Below are 22,430 nucleotides of genomic sequence, written 5' to 3'. Positions count from 1 at the left end.
ACTTATGAGGATGTTGCTAGGTTATTCCTTGGAGTGAGAGAGGCTGACTGGTGATTTCAGGGATGTGTACAACATCATGAGGGGACTGGATAGGGTGAATGTACAGATACTTTTTCCTAGGGCAGGGGAATGAACTAGAGGACCTAGGTGTAAGATGAGGGGAAAGATTTAATAGGAACCCGAGCGGCAACCTTTTCACGCAAAGGGTGATGGGTATCCAACAGGAATGCCAGATGAAGAAGTTAAGGCGGATACAATAACAAGATTTAAAAGAGATGTGGGAAGGTGCTTGAAAATAAAGATTAGAGGGTTATAGGCCAGGCATACGGTTCTCACGGATGTTTTTATTGATCGACATGGACAAGTTGGGCTGAAGATCCCGTTTCTGTGCTGAATGACTTTGACTTCACCATTCTCATCTCTGTTGTCTTCATTATCTCTACCATCCTCTAAGGTAATAGAATTCCTCAATTTTGGCCATCCCTAATTTAATCACTGCACCACAGGGATACAGTGGGATTTCTGCCCAAACCACTCCGTCCCTCAAACACGTTTACCTCGAATGGACACTCCTTGAGTCTGGGCACTATGACTTAACCTTTGGCAAATATCTTCTCCCCTGAGTTGGTGTCAAACATCATTCACTACTATATTTGGTAAGTGCAATGGTATATTTTGCTGTATTGAAAGTCCTCTTTAAATAAAATTGTTCTTGTTGCTTCTGAAAATGTGTAAAGCACCTGTCTAGGTGCACATAAATTATTTCGAGCAGGTCTTTGTGTGGAAAATACACTCACTTCTAATACTGATGTTAAATATGCCAAAGAATACATCAACCTACTATTTTACTAACTTTCACAGAGACCTTTACCATAAATATGACCATTGGTAATGGCTTAATGGAAGGAAGTAGAGGGTGATGGTGGAAGGTTGCTTTCCAGACAGGAGGCCTGTGACTAATGGTATGCCTCAGGGTTCAGTGTTGGATCTTTTAATTTTGTGGTTTCTGAGGCAGCCAATGAGCCCAGTGTGGGAACCACAAACAAATCAGGTGGCGGGAGCTGAGGTAGGTTTGTGGATAGATTCTTAACTCAGCACCCATTAAGAATGAGAATAAAATTTCATTAAATTTAGAGATTAGTTCCGTTTTGTTTACTTTAGAGATACAGCGCAGAAACAGGCCCTTTGGTCGATCGAGTCACCATTGACCAGCGATCGCCCGTACACTAGCACTATGCTACACATGAGGGCCAACTTTACCGAAGCAAATTAATCTACAAACCTGTACTTCTTTGGAATGTGGGAGGAAACGGGAACACCCGGAGAAAACCCGCGCGGTCGCAGAGAGGAACATACAAACTCCTTATAGTTTACTCAACTAGAAATGTTGTTATTTCAGCAATGATACTCAAAAAGACTCAACCAATTAGTTTGCCTGCTTAACCATTCATCAGCTTATGTTTGAGCTACACCCGACAACCGATCATTTAGATGCTTTTAGTGAACAAACATGTAATAAAAATGTCAGCTCGTCATTTACCTTATTTTCCTATAAATTGTTGTACAAAGTATAATCTGAAATGACGTATCCAAAACCATAAATCATATATTTTATTCACATGACACATCGCAGATTACCTGATGCTTACATCAATATTCTGTCCACTCACAGCTTCCAATTGAAGCTGGGTTTTACATTGGCAACACAAAAATGTTTAGTAATTCGTCAAATTATAATAGCACATCAATTTTTCATCAATTTGATAGATAGCCAGATGGGGAGTGGGTGAAAGAAAATGGTGGCAGGGAACTGTGGTGCACCCGATGCACAACTGACGAACAGCTGCAGAGCCAACAAACTGTAAAGCGACCTGAATTTGATCAAGCACACAAAATAACATAGTGCAACTGCTTAACAACAGGGGGAAAATAGAAAGGCTCAGGATGGCTCACTGCATTTGAAAGCCAACAAAGTACTTTTGAAGTAGTCAACATTCTAAACAAAAAAAAGTCAACAACTAATTTATGCTTAGCAACGCCACACAAACAGCAATGCTGCAGCGACCAAACCAGATTGGCCGATCTTTTCGCTGAACACCTTGCTCAGCCTGCCTAGGCCTACGCGATCACCTGGTTGTCAACTGGGCCTCGTCAACTGTCAGAGTGAGGCCAAACTCAAATTGGAGGAACAGCACCTCATATTTCCCTTGGGCAGCTTACAATCCAGTAGTATGAATATTGATTTTTCTAACCCTCTCTCCGTCTCTCCCCCACCCTAGTCATCATAATAGTTTCACTATCGTTCTGCTGAGTTTCACTGTTTGCATCACTCGTTATCACCTTCCCCACAGCTAAACACTGGACCATTGTGGACTCTACTTTTCCTTGATTGTCATTGCTGACTTTGATTTGTTTTACATATCTAACATTCATTTGTTCTATGTACCTTTTCATATTTCTCTTTCCCACTCCCCTGACTCTGTCTGAAGAAAGGTCTCGATCCGAAATGTTACCTATTCCTTTTCTCCAGTTGTACTTCCGGTGGCGCTGGTGCCAGCTGCCTCCACCTTCAGCCTGGTATCTTTTTGTTTTTTCGTTTTTTTTGTTATGTTGAAGTGTGTTTTTTATTTTATTTTTATGTTTTGATGTGGGGGAAGAGGGTACGGTAAGGGGGATACCGTCCTTCAGTCGCTTCCTGGAGAGGACGCGACTATTATTCGAGTCGCGTCCTCGCTCTCGCCCCCCCCAGCGGCCTACCTACTGGATTGGCACGGCCTTTCCTGCCTGGACCGACCAGAGCTCCAGCAGCGGCAGGACAGCGCTGATACATCGCGGGGCTGGCGATGCCTTACCAGGGATCGCCGTCTGGAGCCCGGAGTGCTGGGCCTGCGGCACCGACATCCTGGAGCTGTGGTTCGCGGAGCTCCCAACGCAGGCGGCGCTGACAAACATCGTGGGGTCCTGCGACTCTGCCCGGCTTGGCCTGCAGACTCGGGAGCTGCGGACTCCGGTGGGAGGCGGCTGATCGGGAGGACCGGGCCGCTGAGGAGGATTTTCACCGTCGGGGTTCGGCGTCGGCGTTCCATCAGCCCGGCGAGAGGGCCTGAGCATCGGGCCGCCCGGGGTGGCGACTGCGGGTGCTCGGAAGGCCCCGACCACGGGTGAACATCTGGGAAGATCGGAGGAGGCTGGCTGGACTATGGTGCCTTCCTCACCTTGGTGCCATTGTGTTATGTTGTGTCATGGACTTTCTGTGCTTGTGCTTTTTTTTAAATTCTATTTTATTTTTAATATGTTTTATTATTTATTATTTATTTATTTTTATGATACTGACTGTAAAGGGAAATTAATTTTGTTGTCTCTAATTGAGACAATGACAATAAATTTGAATATAATACAATACAAGATGCTGCCTGACCTTCTGAGTTACTCCAGCTTATTGTGTCTGTTTAAATAACATTGATTGAGGGATGAATCTTGGCCAGAGGCAACTACAGCAGATGATGGAAATCTGAAATTAAACAGAAATATTCATTAGCTGAGGCAGTTTTGTTGTAAGATTAATTAATTTGATGCTTCAAAGTGATGACCTGCAAGACTAAACTATATCCAAATCTGTCATGGAGCAGAGTGATACAGTGCAAATAGGCCTTTCAGCCCACTTGCCCACACTAGCCAACATGGCCCAGCTGCACTAGTCCCACTTGCCCACATTTGGTCCATATCCCTCCAAACCTGTCCTATCCATGTAACTGTCTTAAATGTTGGGATAGTTCCTACCTCAACTATCTCCTCTGGCAGCTTGTTCCATACACCCACCACTCTTTGTGTGAAAAAGTTACCAAGATTCCTATTAAATCTTTTCCACTTCGCCTTAAACTTATGTCTTCAGGTCCTCGATTCACCTACTCTGGGCAAGAGACTCTTTGTATTATACCTGATGTATTCTTTCATGATTTTATACAGATCACCGTAAGATCACCCCTCAACCTCCTGCTCTCCAAGCAATAGAGTTTCCAGCCGACTCAACCTCTCCCTAAAGCTCAGACCCTCTAGTCCTGGCAACATCTTTGAAAATGTTCTCTAAACCCTTTCCAGCTTGACAACATAATTCCAATAACAAGGTGCCCACATCTGAACACAATACTCTAAATGCGGCCTCTCCAACATCTTATACAACCGCAACATGACCTCCCAACTTCTATACACAATACTGACTGATGGAAGCCTAATGTGCCGAAAGCCTTTTTGAACATTTACACGCAACTCCACCGTCAAGGAACCATGCACCTGCACTCCTAGATCCCTCTGTTCTACAACACTTCCCAGAGCCCTAACATTCACTGTGTAAGTCCTGCCCATGTTAAGCTTCACAAAATGTAACACCTCACATTTCTCTGTATTAAATTCCATCAACCATTCCTCAGCCCACTTGGCTAATCAATTAAGATCCTGCTGCAATTTTTCACAATGTCTGAGGGATCTGAAGAAGGGCAGTGGGCGGACAGGGTCTAAAAATATTGGTTGCCAGGAGACAAAGGTGGCCCACTTCATCAGGGGCCCACTTGATATAGGGGGCCCACTTCATCAGGGGCCCACTTGCCATCGGGCAAGCTGACACCCTGGCCAGTCCGCCAGTGAAGAAGGGTCTCAACCCGAGAGATCACCCATTGCCTCTATCAAGAGATGCTGCCTGTCCCGGAGTTACTCCAACATTTTGTGTCTAACCTGGCTGAGGTACCAGGTCACTGCTGGTCTGGCCCCCCACTAGGCCCAGGCTCCCTGTCACCTTCCTGGGGTCAAACTCCACTACAAACATGACCTGGTCTCGGTCACCACCCCCGGCCCGGGCTCCCCTAACGGACACAACCTGGTTTCAGTCACTGCCCTGGGGTCAGACTCCACTATCTGGTCTGAGGTACCCAGTCACCGCCCGGTGTCTGGACTCTACTAACGGAGTAATGGAGACTACCTGGTCTCAGTCATCGCCCCGGGTCAGACTCCGCGAACAGACACTACCTGTTCTGAGGCACCGGGACATCGCCACTAACGGAGGCTGCCTGGTCTCGGTGTGTAAGAAGGAACTGCAGATGCTGGTTTAAACCAAAGATAGATACAAAATGCTGGAGTATTCATTGCGATTCATTCAGCGGAACAGGCAGCATCTCTGGAAAGGAGGAATGGGTGACGAGTCGAGACCTTTCCACAGACTCGGTATTCATTCAGCGGAACAGGCAGCATCTCTGGAGAGAAGGAATGGGTGACGGGTCGAGACCGTTCCACAGACTCGGTCTCGGTCGCCACCCGGGGCCCAGACTCCACTAACAGACATTACCTGGTCTGGGTCACCATCACTAGCGGACACTACCAGGTCTGGGTCACCATCACTAATAGACACTACCTAGTCTAGATCACCTTAACTATGGACACTACCTGGTCTGGGTCACCATCACTAACAGACACTGCCTGGTCTGGATCACCATCACTAACGGACACAACCTGGTCTGGGTTACCAGATCACCGTCACTAATGGACACTACCTGGTTTGAGACGGCGGGTCACCGTCACTAACGGACACTACCTGGCCTGGGTCACCATCACTAATGGGCATTACCTGGTCTAAGGCAGTGGGTCACTGTCACTAACGGACATTGCCTGGTCTGGGTCACCAGATATAGGGAGCAGACAGGCACGCATTACTGATTGTGGATGATCAGCCATGATCACAATGAATGGCGGTGCTGGCTCGAAGGGCCAAATGGCCTCCTCCTGCACCTATGTTCTATGTTTCTATGTCTGGGTCACTGTCTTAACAGACACTACCTGGTCTGAGGCAGTGGGTCGCAGTCACCCATGGACACTACCTGGTCTGAGGCAGTGGGTCACCGTCACTAACACTGGATACTGACTGGTCTGGGTCACTGTCACTAATGGACACTACCTGGTCTGGGGCAGCGGGTCACTGTCACTAACGGACACTGCCTGGTCTGGATCACCGTCACTAACGGACACTACCTGATCTGGGGCAGCGGGTCACCGTCACTAACGGACACTACCTGGTCTGGATCACTGGGTCACCGTCACTAACGGACACTACCTGGTCTGGGGCAGCGGGTCACCATCACTAATGGACACTACCTGATCTGAGGCAGCGGGTCACCATCACTAATGGACACTACCTGATCTGAGGCAGCGGGTCACTGTCAATAACGGACACTGCCTGGTCTGGATCACTGTCACTAATGGACACTACCTGGTCTGGGGCAGCGGGTCACCGTCACTAATGGACACTACCTGGTCTGGGGCAGCGGGTCACCGTCACTAACGGACACTACCTGGTCTGGGGCAGCGGGTCACCGTTAGGCCGAGGCTCCGCCAACTGTCACTGGCGGAGCCTCGTGCGGGATTGTTGGCGCGCTGACGTCAGGCGGCGGGCGGAAGGACGGACGGACGGGCGCGCGCCGCGGGTGACGGCAGAGTCCGGCGGCGGGCGGGCGGCCATGGGGAAAGTTCAGGAGTTGCTGTTGACGCTGAGGAACAACAAAGTGGTGTATGGCCCCGGCGAGCTCATCTCCGGCGAAGTGAGGATCAAGCTGGCCGCGCATCTCAACTTCAAAGGTCAGTCAGTGAGCGGCAGCGTGCCCCACCGGTGGTGGTCGTGGTGTCCCCGCCGCCGGGATCAACTTGCGGCCGGGAGAGGGGACGGGGAACTGGGAAGGGGGTGTCCTGGCCTAGTGGGGTGTCCAGCCCCGGGGAGACGCGGGATCGCTGGCCATCAGAGGGAAGGACGGTAGCCCTCAGGACTGGGAGCTGCCTGGGCTGGGGCGAGTTGAGGGACGAGGGCTGACCAGAGCCTGGTGCAAAGAGCTCCTGGAGGGAGGGGGAGTGAGAGAGCCGGTGGATGCGGGGGTAGTGGGCGGGACAACGATAACCTGTTGAGGGGAGAAGGGCGGGGGAGTTTGCAGGTTTAATTCCGTCAACTTGTATTTAAAGCGGCGGATTGTGTTGCCTCTATCGTTTTGTTTATCGCACCGATTAAACAGTCATAAAAATCACAAACTCGTAATTGAGTAATCGCTATTTGTTTCACAAACTGAATGAACTATGTTCAGAAACATCACAAGTGCCTCACGAGTAGGTGTCGAGCAAATAGGCACCTGACCCGAGACCTAATTCCTTCACCTCGCCTAAAACCCACTCAGTGTAATCTCCACCTACTCTGTATTTGAGGCAGTGTTTAAAAATGAAAGTCAACTATACATTATGGTGAAGGCTATTATAAGAGGCGATAAAGGGTCACAAAAACCTATGGACCAGAGTCAGCTTCCAGAAGGACATAACACATTATAAGAACTTGAAGTTATTCACAAAAAGCTGGAGCAACTCAGTGGGACAGGCAGCATCTTTGGAGAGAGGTTCATTTCTTCAGACATGAACATGAAAGCCGGATAAGTACTTTTATTTTTCTGCATAGTCACTGTGACATCTCACTGAGTCAACAAGTATAATAATACAAAAAGCAAAGTGCTGGAGGAACTCAGCAGGTCATGCAACAACTAGCGAGGGAGACGGATAGACAATGTTTTGGGTTTAGACCTTCAATCTGAAAAGATCCTAACCCAATACATCTGTTCATCTCCCTACAGCTGCCTAGCCTGCTAGGTTTTTCCAGGCCTCTTGTTTTTTGGTTCTCCCACACTCCAAAGACGTACAGGTTTGTAGGTTAATTGGCTTGGTACAACTAAAAAATGTTCCTGGTGTGTGTAGGATAGTGTGCATTTGCAGTCTCTTCTGCCTCCAGTATAGTAATACAGATGTGTCTAAATGATAGATTAAACATTTTATATGGTAGAAATTTAAGTTATGCATATGAATTTATTAGCAACAGCATTTCAAACACATCTACTTCTATTTTTGCTTTCTTCAGAACAGAGGAATTTGAGGCCAGAACCTGCCAAACTTGTTTGGCAAGGGGATGTTAGTGGGGAATTCGGCAAGGGGATGTTAGTGGGGAATTGTTAGCATTTTGCTCTTTTTTTTCCCTTACCTATTTACAATACATTATATGGAGAATGAAGATTAATGTCTGAAAGTTGACCCTGTTAACATATTGCCTAGTATAGATATTTCCTTCACTCTAAATACCTCTCCCACTTTAGATTAATTTTATGTCTCTTTTTCCCAATTGCAATGAAGGATTCCAGATCTGAAATGTTAACTGTTTCTATTTCCCCAGTTTCTGCCAAACCTGTTGAGTGTTTCCAGCATTTTTATATTTATTCCGGAAAAATAAAACAAGAAGTGGGGAAGTTAGAAAAATAGTAACAAGATAAATGGAGACACAAGAAACTGTAGGTGCTGGAATCCTGAGCAAAACAAAATGTGCTGGAGGACTTCAGCAGGTCAGGCAGCACCTGGAGGGAATGGACAGACACTGTTTCGGGTTGGGACCCTCCTTCAGACTGAACAAAATAAGTAGCAGAAATAAAAGGAACCAGTAAATATGGTCTGGAAATACAAAAAAATGATGAAATTAAAAGTGTTTTATCTGACTCCTTGCAGCATTCACACCAATTTAGATGAATTAATGGAATTGATGAAATGGGTTTAGATGCATATGGTCTAATTACAATTATGGAGAAATAACCACATTGGGCTGAATAAGAGTATTCAGCAGTTGGTAAGCATAGGGAAAAATGAAAAGGAAGTTGGATAAAGGTATTAATAATGGATGAGATCACTACAGATGTGAGATACAATCTTGGGTCAGTAGATCATGACGTAGAATTGGAATTGCTCCAAAAGGTTGGAGCCCTTTGGAACCAAGTCAATTTGGGAAATAGTATCCAATTTGCCAAATTGCCTTAGATCAAAGTTGGCTTGCCAATAGGTGACAGGGATAGTGGATGTTTGCTATTGTGAGGATTGCCATTGGTTTATTATTGTCTAATATTTGAGATAGTGAAAATTGTTTTGTATGGAATCCAGCGTGTTATAAGTAGTGTGAAAGAGAAAACTAAACAGTGTGCATAATTTAGTGTTGCAGGTACAGTAAAAGTGCAACGAGTTAGGTTGCAAGATCCTGAAATTCATCCCTAGCATGTAAAGAGTTCAAGGGTCTGATAACAGTGTGGAAGAAGTTGTTGCAGAATTTGGTTACATGTTTTAAATCTTTTGTATCTTCAATCCAATGGGAAAGGAGGGAAGGGAAAATGACCGGGGTGTGAATGGTCCTTGATTATGTCGGCTGCCTTATTGAGGGAACGTAAAATATAAATGGTGTCGATAGCAGGGAGGCTGGTTTCTGTGATGGATTAGGCTGTGCTCACAACTCTTAATTTCTTGTGATTTTGGGCAGAGCAGTTGCCATACTGATCAGCAATGCATCTGGATAGGATGTTGTTGTGCTTGTACATTAAATAATTAAATATCAATGTATAATTTGCAGATTATGTGAAAATTGATGGTGGTGTTTATAGTGAAGTCTTAGCTACAAAATGATATTGATCAAATTGTATATTGGCCAGGGCAATGACTGGTAGAAGTTAATCTCTCGAAGTGTGAAGTGATGCATTTTGGGATGTAGGGCTCTATTGAAGTTGAAGCAAACTAAAAGCATCAACAGATATGTAAAAAAGAGAAAGGTTCGTGAGGGAAAATGCGTGTCCCTTCACATAAAAATAGGGCCAAAAGTAGACATTAGGTTCTCAAACATGCTCCCCGTTCCCTGTGATCATAACTAATTTCTGCTGGCCTCAACTCGTGTACCAGACAGCTATAACCCTTCATTCCTTACTTTCTACCTGTGCCTTGAATGTATCTAATGATCTGGCCTAGGCCAACCACAGAGGCAGAGAATACCAGAGAATCAATATCCTCTGACAGAAGACATTTCAAAGTGCCTCAATTTTAAATAACCAACCCCATATCTTTTAACTATATCTCCTGGTTAAAAGATCTCAACACTTACCCGTCAAGTCCGCTTAGGGTGTTGTATGTTTGAATAAAATCACTCTTCATTCTTGAAGCATTTTAAACTGAAACGTTTGTCCATTTCCTCCATGATGCATTTTGTCTTTTGCTCAAGATTCTACAGTCTTGTGTTCCCGCCCCTCTTCTCATTAACTTCAGGGAATACCGACCCATCCTGACTAACCTCTCATAATAGGAGAACCCTCTTGATCAAGGAGATAGCCTGGTGAATCTCCTTTAGCTGCCTCTAATGCTACATTTTTGGGCGAGGAGACCTAAACTGCATAGTATTCCAGGTGTGGCCTCATCAACACCCTATATAACGGAAAGAAAACATCCCTGTTCTTAAACTCCAACTCCTTCACAATAAAAGGCAATGTTCCAGACAAGAGAATTCATAATGGAAAATAAGGAAACAGCAAATTAATTAAACAACTGCTTTGTTCTCTGTCTGCATGCCAGAAATACCAGTGAGCTAAAAATCTAGCGAAAACAAGGAACTGAATGAAGGAAATAAATTGTTGTGGTGAAAAAAATACAAGATAAATTGATGAGATTATAAGGTTATTAGAAATGGGTTGGGAAATTTCTTCTTTCAGTACTGTAAGTCTTTGTGAAAATTTCCACCTTTTGATGTGGTTGCACAAGTTGTTGAATGTAATCAGGGCTGAGCTTGATAGATGTTTTGGATATTATGGAATTGTTAGTTTAAGGATCAGCAGGTACCGAGACATGGTAGGGGAATGCCTTTATGTTGTTGAATCTTGAAGAGTATGCTCTGAACGGCAAAGCTTCCTTTTGTGTTTTTCATACCCTTCTTTTAAACTCTATTGACCTTATTAAACTTCAAGCCTCAATAGCTTTCCGGAGCAATTGGTGCTAGAATTATCCAGGTTTTCTTGGAGTATTGCCTTGCTCCAAATGTCATGTGATTTCATCCTTTTTGTCGCCTTTCATGAAGGGAGGTATTTCCCTGTTTATCCCATCAAATTGTCTAATTATCTCGGACAGCCAGATTTGGGCAAACAGAAAATCAGCTGTCAGTGCTATCTGGCTTTGTGAGGCAAACTTGGATAACCCACCCTTTGCCTCTACTCCAGGCCATTGATATAACAGTGAGCTGTTGAGGGTTAGGAATTGAACCTGGGCCACTCCACGATTCACATATTACCAGCTTGAAAATGACCATTCATTCTGACTCTTTGTTTTCTATGTGATACTGGTCCTCAGTCCATGCTAATAAACTTTGCTTAAAGTACTTGAGTCTTGATGGTTCTGCAACACGAGGGTTGGAATTAAGATGCATTTGGATGGAGGAGCCATTCAAGATTGAATAACACTCCATTGTAAATAACTGAAATTGTGGCGATGTGATTGATCCCTGGCAAGAATGCAGAGACGGAGGTAGGGACAGATTTTGGCTGCTTGTTGATTATGTTTACCATGGTTTAGGTGGTATTTAACTTGATAAGTGAGTTCCTCCAAGATCTAGATGAAATGAGCAGTCTGCCAAGAGGGAAACAAATAATGAGACAAAAGTTGGAATCAGATAGGACTCAAAAGAATAACACTTGGGTATTGGACTATCTATGGCAGGGGTGTCAAACTCATTTTAGGTCACGGGCCGGATTGGGCAAAATGCGACTTCATGCGGGCCGAATAAGTTGTGCACGCGCGAACGTCAGTCAGCCAGCCCGAGGCTAAGGGGAGCTCAGCGCCGCCATCTTGTCTGTTTGACAGCGGTTGCCGAGGGCAACCATCCCCATGGCAACTGTGGGCCAATCACGGGGCGGAGGATGGGAGCGCCCCTGCCACGCAGCAGGTAGCACAGGCGAGTGGGAGAGAGAGTGGCGAGAGAGAGAGAGTGACGAGAGAGAGCAGCTGCCGTACAGATACATAATAAATGGGCGTGAATACACTTTTTTTCCCCCAAATCATCCCGCGGGGCGGATTGGACCCCTTCGGCCCACGGGCCGGTAATTTGACACCCCTGATCTATGGGATAGTCTATCGGTATTGGACTATCTGGTATAACATGCGAGAGGTAGGATCCACAGAGACTTTCAAGCTGAAACATCATCCTGTCTATGAGGTGTTAAATCAAAGCACAAACAAAATCATACCATTAGTCTTTTCCAGGACACTCAGATCACCGTGTGTAACACTATCCCTGGGAACCCTGTTTACTGGACCAAAAATCATTGAAGCTAGTTAATTAAGCAATTTCGTCGTCTGACTGATTGGTTACGCATTCAAGCAAAATGGAACGATTTGACTGCCAGCCAACTTTGTTTCAACAGGGTGCTCAATTAACTTCTCTAATTTACCTTCTACAAGGGTTATTAAATATTCTGTGTAGCCAATATGAATGGAAATTGGTCATGGGACATGATAGATTTTTAGTTGGTCTAATTTGTATTACACTCAGAATAACCAACGGCCAGTACATGCTAGCTTGAGTTGCAGTTTGGTATGTGTATATTGAATGTTTGTCGGTCTGCTACTTTACCTGATTTTTGTTCATCGAGTAGCATATGTGTATGTGGTTTTTATGCAAATCAGTACATTTTTTAAAAGTAGTTTCTACAAAAGGGTTGTTAGATCTGCCTCTGTTCTATTTGTGAAGTACACAGACACCACTCTGTTTTTCTTGACAAACTTAATTCAGGGCCCTCATCTTTGTCTGTGGATCTTCACAATAATCCCTTACTCTGACTGTACAATCTTCTTCAGCCTTCAATGCATTCCCTGATCTCTTGTGTCTTGCATCGTCCCAACATATAGCAATTTTCTAACAGCTATGATAATAGTTTTGTTTATTGAGCCAGAAAGTTGTGCTCAGAGACTTGAACACATGATCAAGCTGAACTCCAAATCTGAGTTACTGGCTTGGATGAGACATTAAAACAAGGCACCACCTATGTCCTTTGTTGGGTGTATAAGATGCAATACATTTTGTAAGAATTTGCTCCATATTCTGGCTAATTATTTATCATCCAAGAGTTAAACGCAGATAATCTGATCGATGATCTGATTGTTTGAGGTTCTTATTGCTACAAGAATGAAGCTTCAAGAATTGGTTCACATTGCAAATGCTGAATAGAATAGAATAGAATATAGAATAGAATAGTTTCTTTATTGTCATTGTAACATGAACCATGTACAACGAAATTATAAAATGTCAGCCAGTCAGTGCACCATTCAAACATTTCTAAAAGCTAACGATACATACAAGGTAAAATATTTTAAAAGATAAACAACTAAAATAAATATCATAAAAATAGCACTCATAAACACCCAGCCCTACATCCTTCTGTCGATTTCACAGTCTCTTCGTATGTATCGCCCCTGCGTTCCTTGGCGGCTACATTTAGTGCCTTTATAGCAGTGGGGTAAAAACTGTTTTTAAGTCTGTTTGTCCTTGTCCTTGTAGATCTGTACCGTCTGCCTGACGGTAACAGTTCAAACAGGGAGTGTCCGGGGTGGGAAATGTCCTTTATAATACTCTGGGATTTTTTGATGCAGCGGGAACTGTGTAAGTCCTCCAAGGTAAGGAGAGGGCATCCGACAATCCTCTGGGCGTTGTCAATGGCCCTCTGGAGCGCTTTCCTCTGAGCCGCTGTGCAGCTGGTGTACCATACGCATACACAGTATGTTAGGAGGCTCTCAATGGAGCACCGATAAAAGGACAGCAGCAGTCTCTGAGTGATGTTGTTCTTCCTGAGCACCCTCAGGAAGTGCAGTCTCTGCTGGACCTTTTTCAGCAGCGCAGAGGTGTTCACGCTCCACGTCAGGTCCTCCTCAATATGGATTCCCAGGAAGCGGAAATCCGCCACCCTCTCCACCCTCTCCATACAACAAATAAGTTACCCTCCAGCCTTTTCTCTGAGAACCTGCACAATGCTCAAGTTGTGGTTCCTTCAATCAGCTTCTAAATTGTCTTTGCTTTGATGTTTTGAATAAGTTTTATCTGATTATTGCCTGAGCCGTCTTTTTACAGGAAGACATCCATTACAATAGGCTTCAGAAGCCAATGGTTGCATAGAGTGCAACCTACCAGGAAATTGAATGAACATTTTCACAGTCATCAGTCACCTATACATTTTAGTTTATTGCCTAGTGTAGTCTTTATCCTAATTAATGGGAGGTAGAACTGCCTCTTTTTTTTGTTTTTTATTTTTTTTGTTTATTTTATTAGAAGTTAATACAATACAAAACAATACAGTGGCACCTAATTTTAGGTGCCAACTATGTCATACCGTAATCCATTCCATGTACAACCTCTGGTTTTATGTTATGAGAAGGAAGTAAGCAAGACAAGAAAAAGAAAACAATAGAAAGGGGAAAGAGTGGAAAAATAGATGGTAGAAAGTAGAAAAACGTGAAAAAATAAAAATAAAAAAATAAAATAAAAAAGAAAAGGTGGAAAGTAGAAATAGAAGAGAAGGCCCCTTAAAAGAGAATTTTTCAAATCTATATTCGGAGATGTAGATCTATCCACGTCATGAACTGAAATCAGCAATCCTTATGGTACCGCTGAATCACATGATTCCAAAAAGTCGATGAAAGGAGACCAACTCCTTAAGAATTGGTCATATTTATCTATTAGTCGGAGTCTCACTTCTTCAAGGCGTGCTATGTCCATCATATTCCTAATCCACATTTTAACAGTTGGTATAGCTGTATTTTTCCAAAATTTAAGTATCAATTTCTTTCCAATTATTAACCCATAATTAAAAAAAACATTTTGGTCTTTATTTAAATTGGTATCTTCTCCTATTATTCCAAATATAATCCATTCCATTTTGGGTTCTATTCTTGACTTGAAGAGCTTTGTAAATATATCAAATATATCACTCCAAAATTTATTCAACTTTGTACATCCTACAAATGAATGTGTTATATTAGCGTTTTGAAACAAACATTTATCGCATCTGGGAGAGACGTTTGGATAAAATTTATTCAACCTCGTTTTTGAATAATATAGTCTATGTAATAATTTGAATTGAATTAAATTATGTCTTGTATTAATAGAACAGTTATGTGTATTCATCAAATACTTTTCCCATCTATCCTTCGAGATCTTTATCATTAGCTCATGTTCCCAATCTTCCCTTAGTGCTTCTGTTGAGGGTGATTCTCTATATAATATATTATTATAAAAGTATGATATTAATTTTTGTGAATCAGCCTTAATATTCATTGCTTCTTCTAAAGGGTCTAAACATATAGTTTGAAATCTATGTGTATATTTCTTCATAAAGTCACATACCTGTATATATTTAAAATATTGATTATCCTTCAATTTAAATTTTAATTTTAATTGTTGAAATGATAACAGTTTACCCAATTCATACATATCCCCTACTTTCCTAATCCCCAGTCTATCCCATTGTTGATATGTGTTGTCGATGAGAGAAGGTTTGAATGCGGGGTTGTTCAATAGTGGGGTTAGTACTGATAAATTATTTAATTTCAAGGATACTTTTATTTGTTTCCAAATTCTTATTATATTGTGAATAATTGGGTTCTTCTTATATATTATACTATTCAATTTTATCGGTGAGAGCAGGATCGTTCCTATATCGTGCGGATAGCACTCCTCTTTCTCCATTCTTATCCACTCCAACTGCTGAGTGGAACTATCCAGCCAGTACATATGTTCTTAATATGCACTGCCCAGTAGTAATACATAAAGTTAGGTAATGATAAACCCCCAACTTCTTTAGATTTGCACAAATGCTTTCGTTGAATTCTATGTGTTCTGTAATCCCATATAAAATTAGTGATAGTGGAATCTAGTTTTTTGAAAAAATATTTTGGAATATATATTGGGATCGCTTGAAACAAATATATTAATTGTGGTAAGAAAGTCATTTTTATAGCGTTAATTCTACCTATCAATGAGAGCGGAAGTGTTTTCCAAAATTTAATCATATCATTCAGTTTATTTAATAGTGGTATAAAATTGGCACTAAATAATGATTTGTGTCTTCTCGTAATTTGAATACCCAGATACTTGAATTTTTCTGTTGCAATTTTGAAGGGGAATTTTAGTAAATGTCTCGAATCCTGTGGTTTTAAAGACATAATTTCGCTTTTATTCCAATTTATTCTATATCCTGAAAAAGAGCCGAATTCCTCAATTAGTGTTAATAAGGTGGGTATACTCGTTTGTGTATTAGTAATATATAAAAGAATATCATCAGCATATAGTGAAATTTTATTCTTTGAATCCTTAGTGTTATATCCGTGAATATTCGGGTGATTTCTAATCCTTTCGGCCAACGGTTCTATCATAAGGGCAAATAGCAATGGTGATAAGGCACACCCTTGCCTATTACCCCTTAGTGAAATAGCTCTATAAGAACCCGGTTCATCTAAATCTTTATCTTTTTTTGGTATAAGTGTTATTGTTGCTTCTGCTAGGGTTTCTGGTAGTTTATTTTCGGTATAAGCCTGCGTGTATAAATTGAATAATCTTGGTATAATTGACTCCTGAAATCTTTTATAAAATTCATTACTAAAACCGTCTGGTCCTGGGGTCTTCCCATTTTTCAGTGAGTTAATTATTTGTTTTATTTCTTCACTAGTAATCCGTGCTCCTAATTGCTCTTGTTCTAAACTATCCAATTTTGGGAGCTTGCAATTATCTAAAAAATTTGTAATTTTACTTACATCTGTATTTATTTTAGATGTATATAAATTGTGATAAAATTGGGCAAACCTCTTATTAATATCCTTAGGCAGTGTTAAAAACTCACCCTTATCCGATTTAATTTTAGTAATAGTTTTTTCCTTTACTCGTTGCCTCAGTTGCCTCGCAAGTAGTTTATGTGGCTTGTCCCCAAATTCGAAGTGTGCTTGTTTTGTAATTTGGAATAATCTTATTACTCTAGCCGATAGTATTCTATTAACTTTATATTTCAATAAAGTTATCTTATTATGTTTATTTATGGTTGGGTCAGTTGCATTGTCCAGTTCTAGTAGTTTTATTTTCTGTTCTATCCGCTGAAGTTCTCTTTTATTTTCCTTATTTTGAAAACTTTGGTAAGAAATTATGACGCCGCGAATATATGCCTTGAAGGTTTCCCATAATAGCGGTGCAGAAATACCCGGCGTGTCATTTATATCTAAAAAAAGTTTTATTTGTTCTTTTATATACTCATAACCCTGCGGGTTATTTAATATATGTACATTGAATCTCCAAAAAGGTTTTATACTCGGCATTCCCTCAATTTTAAGTATAAAAGTCAATGGTGAATGATCAGAAATAATACTATTATGATATGATGGTTTATTCGTATACGGGATTAATTTTGTGTCCAATAAAAAATAGTCAATTCGCGAATAAGTTTTGTGAACTGATGAATAAAATGAGTATTCCCTACCGCTTGGATTTGCTATTCTCCAAATATCAGCGATGTTATTATTTTTTATATAAGTATTTAAAAATTCACAGGTCTTAGTTTTAACAAGACGCTTCCCTAGCTTTATTGATTTATCTAAGTATGGATCTATAACACAGTTAAAATCTCCCCCCATTATTATATTTTGATAATTATGCTCTGCGATTAAATCTATTATTTTCCTAAAAAATTGTGGGTTATCAAAATTAGGCGCGTAAATATTTATCATAGTTAATGGTGTATTGTAAATTTCTCCCGTGACTATAACATATCTTCCCTCTTTATCAGATATAGATTTCTTTAATTTAAAAGGTATACCCTTCCGAATTATAATAGCCGTGCCTCTTGCTTTAGAGGTGAATGAGGAGTAATAGGTTTGACCTATCCAATTTGCCCTTAATCTGATCTGAGTTTGTTGTTTCAGATGTGTCTCTTGTAGGAAAGCAATATCCATATTTAATGATTTTAATTGTGCCAGAATTTTACCCCTCTTAATTGGCTCATTCGCACCTCTGATGTTCCAACTACAGAAGGTGAGACCTCCGATATTTATTCGACTATTATCTTGCATTGGCTATTATTACCAGACTGTATGATTCATGTGATGCAGCCAAGTACCTCGGAATCCCGAATCCAGAGTTGTCCTTCATAGTTTCTACAGTAGTTCTACATCTCCTGACACTGTTAAACATAATTAAGGGAAAGAGAAAAACATAAAATAAAGTGTACATAAAAATTGTTAAGTCGTACAACACATAATTGTGAATAAACAAAAAAAGTAAACAAAAAAGCCACCTAAGTTAGCTAGATTTGTTTTTAAATTGACCTCCGGCGATGAGATTATGCACTGGGCCTTATCCCCCTATTAGAGTTTGACCCAACGTTAGTCGGTTCCCTCTAATTGTTACCAAAATTATCATATCAGGTCAATTAATCGCTGAACAGTTTAAAATAGAATAAAATAAAAGGGAAGGTAGAAGATTTGGATTAAAATTAAAGAAATTATGGGTTAAAGTACCTCGTCAATAATGACACTTTTCATTTACCTGTATGTTAATTAATTCATAATTAGTATTTAGTATTTAAAATATATGTCTAACCTCCCCCATCCTTCCTGCTATATAGTTAGTCGTGTTAGTATAGTACATTGCGCCTTTAACGTTAGTTGAGTTTATTACGCGTAAGTTGTTAATTAGTTAGTTCATTATATATATAAATAATAGGTCGTATAGTGTGGAACAGATGCCTCATAATGGCCATTTCGAAAGGAGACGGTCTCATAGTTCTCCGTGCTGAGGGATTTGTTGACGAGCTTGCGACCTTGAGCTTCCATCTGTGCTTTCAGTTCAGAAGTTTAATTCGGCCTCTGTTATTAAACAACACATTCTTGCCAGATAAGCCTGTCTGGTAACCGTCTGAAGCGTTCCAGTGTCTTAATTGAAACAGAAAAAACAAAGTTCCACGGATAAAATGTCTATTATTCTGTTCCTCCTTGAATTTTGTTTAAAATCTCCTGGGCGTATTTGCAAGCAGAGTCCGGGTCCGTAAATGAGCGTTGCTTGTCCTTAAACGTAATTAGCATTTTCGCTGGATAGATCACGCCATAACGAACTTCAGAATGTCCATATAAAATACTGCTTGCCCTTTTAAACTCGCGTCTTTTTGCCAAAATTTCCCGAGGATAATCCCTGTAGAATCTTACGATATTATCAGCAAATGTAAGATTTTCTCCATAGGTTATCTTCTTTAATAGAGTTTCCAAAGTTGAAATATCCAGGAACTTTACAATGATTTGCCTTGGTTTAGCATTATCATGTTTTTGGAAGCGACCCACTCGATGAGCCAGATCTATCTTTGGTTTTTCTGGAAGTTTGAAAACATCTTTAAGTGGATTTGTAATAAAATCACGCATTTGAAGGCCGTGTTCAGCACCCTCTTTAACTCCTACTATTCTCAGATTTTGCCTCCTTGACCTGGCCTCTAAATCTTGACATTTCTCATTCAGTTTATTCGTTAGCTCCCAATTAGTATCGTGTTGTTTTTTCAGACCTTGTATTTCTTGGCTCATCTGTTCCATTTCACCATCCATCTCTACCATCAATTTTTCCGAGTCTGTTAATTGCTTCAGCAGGGTGTCATGTTTATTGTTATAATCTTTCTGGATACTTTCCAATTCCTTCGCCGTCCTGGACTCCAAATCTTTAAACTGCTGGTTCAGGGCTACATAAAGCTCTTTTACTTCGCCGCAGCTATTATCAATTTTCTTAGAAAGATTGCCCTCCATAGTGGAGAAGTTGTTCTGAATTGTAGAATTCATTTTGGCAAATTGCTTCTGAAGATCTTTAGTAATATCTTTAAGAATATTAGCTCTTACCGTTTCTTCCCAGCTTTTCATTTCTTTCTCCTTTGTATCACTTCTCGCAGCCATATCGCTTGTAGGTTGTTGAGGTTCCAGCTCCTCTTCCAAACTTTCAAAAGTGAGTTCCGGGGTGGTTTCAAGCTCATCCAGAGCTTTTTGGAGCTGGAAACTGATTGTAGTCTTCTTGGGTCCTCTCTGACCTCTTCTCTTTCTCATCCAGTTTTTACGATAAGATCGTTTTAAATCCCAAATCCACCGGTACCGTTTGATAGAGTCAGTACCCTCGACGTTCAGCAAACCTGATAAGATTTTTTAACTCGATCCTGGCATGGGATTCGACTTTAAACACGATTTGTTGGAGGAGAGCTCAGTGCAGCTGCCTTCACTGCTTCATAGCAGCCACCGGAAGTGAACTGCCTCTTTTTAAAGACAGGAAAACAAAATTAATTATTGCACTGTGCTCTGACCAACTCCTCAATTTTGACGTGGTATAGAGTTTTATTTCATAAAAATATTTGGATTTCTTTCGAGATGCTAATTGCTTATTTATTGAAAATGTCTGTTCAACAACAAACATTTATGATATTTTGTTTTCTATATTAGTTAACCTGTTGGCTGCCTTGAATATTGCTGCCATTTTACTCATTAATTATGCACTAAACTTTACATCTGGACCAGATTGTCCAAACTCATTTCATTTGAATCACAGGGAGGAAGGCAAAATACTTTGCATTGTGCCAATCAAAAAGGGACTTACAGCTAGATTTGAGAAGCAAAGGGATAGGGTAAAGCAATGTACTTCACCTTTTTGGAAATGAGTAAGATCTGAATGGTAGATATTTTTACTCCGTGTGCAGCTTACACCTTAAAAAGCTGTCCTGCCAAATGACAATTGGCGGCACGGTGGCGCAGCGGCAGAGTTGCAGCCTTACAGCTCTAGAGACCCGGGTTCGATCCCGACTACAGGTGCTGTCTGTACAGAGTTTGTACGTTCTCCCCGTGACCTGTGGGTTTTCTCCAAGATCTTCGGTTTCCTCCCACACTCCAAAGACGTACAGGTTTGTAGGTTAATTGACTTGGTTAAAGTGTAAATTGTCCCTAGTGTGTAGGTTAGTGTTGGGGATCGCTGGGCGGCGTGGACCCGGTGGGCCGAAGGGCCTGTTTCCGCGCTGTATCTCTAAACTAAACATTATACTCCCTTCAGGAATATGCTGTACAGAAATGGGAATAGTTTCTGTAGTTCATCTACAGTATTATCTACAAGACTTCCCAGGAACGGGTATGTTTAATGTTGCAGCATGTATTGAGCTCTGGCAAGCCTTTCAGGGGAGTAAAACTACTGTCATTGTCATACAGCAAGGAAACTGGCCCTTTAGGCCAACTTGTCCATGCCGACCAAGATGTCTATCTGAGCTAGACACATTTGCCTGTATTTAGCTTGTACTCCATTGATAAATTTCTATCCATGTTCTCTTCCAAATGTCTTTTAAATGTTGATATTGTCTCTACCTTTATGGCTTTTTCTGGCAGCTTATTCCATATACCCACCACCCTTGGTGTGAAAAGATTGCCCGTTGAATACCTTTTAAATGTCTGAAGAAGGGTCTCGACCCGAAACGTCACCCATTCCTTCTCTCCAGAGATGCTGCCTTTCGTGCTGAGTTACTCCAGCATTTTGTGTCTACCTCCGAATCTCCTGGAACCCCCAGGCAAACTTAGTCTGCCCAAAACCTGTTGCTCCAGTTCAAGGAGATGTTCTGAACAGAATATTGCAGACAGGTATTTCTCAGGTTGCAGGGTTATGTGCTGAGGAATGCACTGAAACTAGGTGCAGACTTAGCAAAAGCTGTATGGGCAGAGGCCACTCAGCGACTCGGCCCAGAGTTTAATTTGGAGATAGTGGGAGGAGCCAAATGGAGAAGTCGTTGAGGGTGAGGAAAAGTTCCACTAGGCGGAAGAGAGTGTTAGTAGCAAAGATCCTATAGGATATTTGGTTAGTAGAGGGAAATTGGTTGAGTCTTTGTTCGAGGAAAAATCGGTGAGTCTTACGGCCCTCCTGGTGGATGGAGGCGTAGAGGAACTGAACATCCTCGATAAAGATGAATGAACAGCGGCCTGGAAACTTATTAAAGAGTTAAATGTTTTGTGAGGTATCTTGGACGTAGGTGGAAAGGGATTGGACAGTGGGGGTGATAGGATAGAATCAGGAATGTGGAGATGCAACATTTATTTGGAGACGGGCCAACAGATGTTTCCACTTCCCAAAATATTCGGATGTATTCTCTAATATTCAAAAACCTCCAGGCAAATATTTTCATGAGGTGTGTGACTTGTTTGGATTTAGTATTATGAAAAGGTTCAGTTCCTCTTCTTTTCTTAAGCTGCGTATAACTTGATTCGAGATAAATGACTTGTTCCAGACTTCTAGAATATATTGGAAGCTTTGGAAAAGTATAGTAATAACCTTGAATTTTGTTTCCAATTGTTTCCCACTCTCCTGTAATTGAAGAGAAATTGACAATTCAATAAACACTTGTTTTAACAGACACCTTTATAGCGGATTTTGGTTATAGTGGACAGACCTGCCGAAGCCACCCTGGCTCACAAGGTGCGCCAGCGAAGCCCTTCACCCACCACACGGTCTGGTTGACATGGCTATTGTTGTGGCTCACGTTGTAGTCCATTGTTCT

General features: G+C 41.6%; 1 protein-coding gene and 1 long non-coding RNA gene across 4 annotated transcripts in view; one reads left to right on the top strand and one right to left on the bottom strand.

Annotated features, from left to right (window-relative positions):
- Positions 1 to 5,289: 5,289 nt before the first annotated feature.
- LOC116990922 lies at positions 5,290 to 6,435 on the bottom strand. 3 transcript variants are annotated; one of them, XR_004416656.1, is made up of 4 exons: positions 6,251 to 6,435; positions 6,095 to 6,179; positions 6,013 to 6,056; positions 5,290 to 5,581 (listed from the first exon to the last, which is right to left on the bottom strand). It is a non-coding gene; the product is annotated as an uncharacterized LOC116990922 (long non-coding RNA). The 3 variants fall into 3 exon arrangements; XR_004416655.1 differs by lacking the exon at positions 5,290 to 5,581 and having other exon boundaries at positions 5,915 to 6,056; XR_004416657.1 differs by lacking the exon at positions 5,290 to 5,581 and having other exon boundaries at positions 5,915 to 6,056; positions 6,095 to 6,138.
- Positions 6,436 to 6,449: 14 nt separating this feature from the next.
- The window catches only part of arrdc1 (arrestin domain containing 1), a 50,304-nt gene continuing 34,323 nt past the window's right edge, over positions 6,450 to 22,430 (top strand). The window contains exon 1 of the mRNA XM_033049075.1: positions 6,450 to 6,618. Within this exon, the coding sequence (XP_032904966.1) occupies positions 6,501 to 6,618 (118 nt within the window). The 5' untranslated portion in view covers positions 6,450 to 6,500. The remainder of the gene's footprint in view (positions 6,619 to 22,430) is intronic.

This window comes from Amblyraja radiata, chromosome 32 (genome assembly GCF_010909765.2).
Source record: "Amblyraja radiata isolate CabotCenter1 chromosome 32, sAmbRad1.1.pri, whole genome shotgun sequence".
NCBI lineage: Eukaryota > Metazoa > Chordata > Chondrichthyes > Rajiformes > Rajidae > Amblyraja > Amblyraja radiata.
The sequence above is the reverse complement of the archived record's forward strand: the minus strand, read 5'-3'. Positions and strand labels throughout refer to the sequence as shown.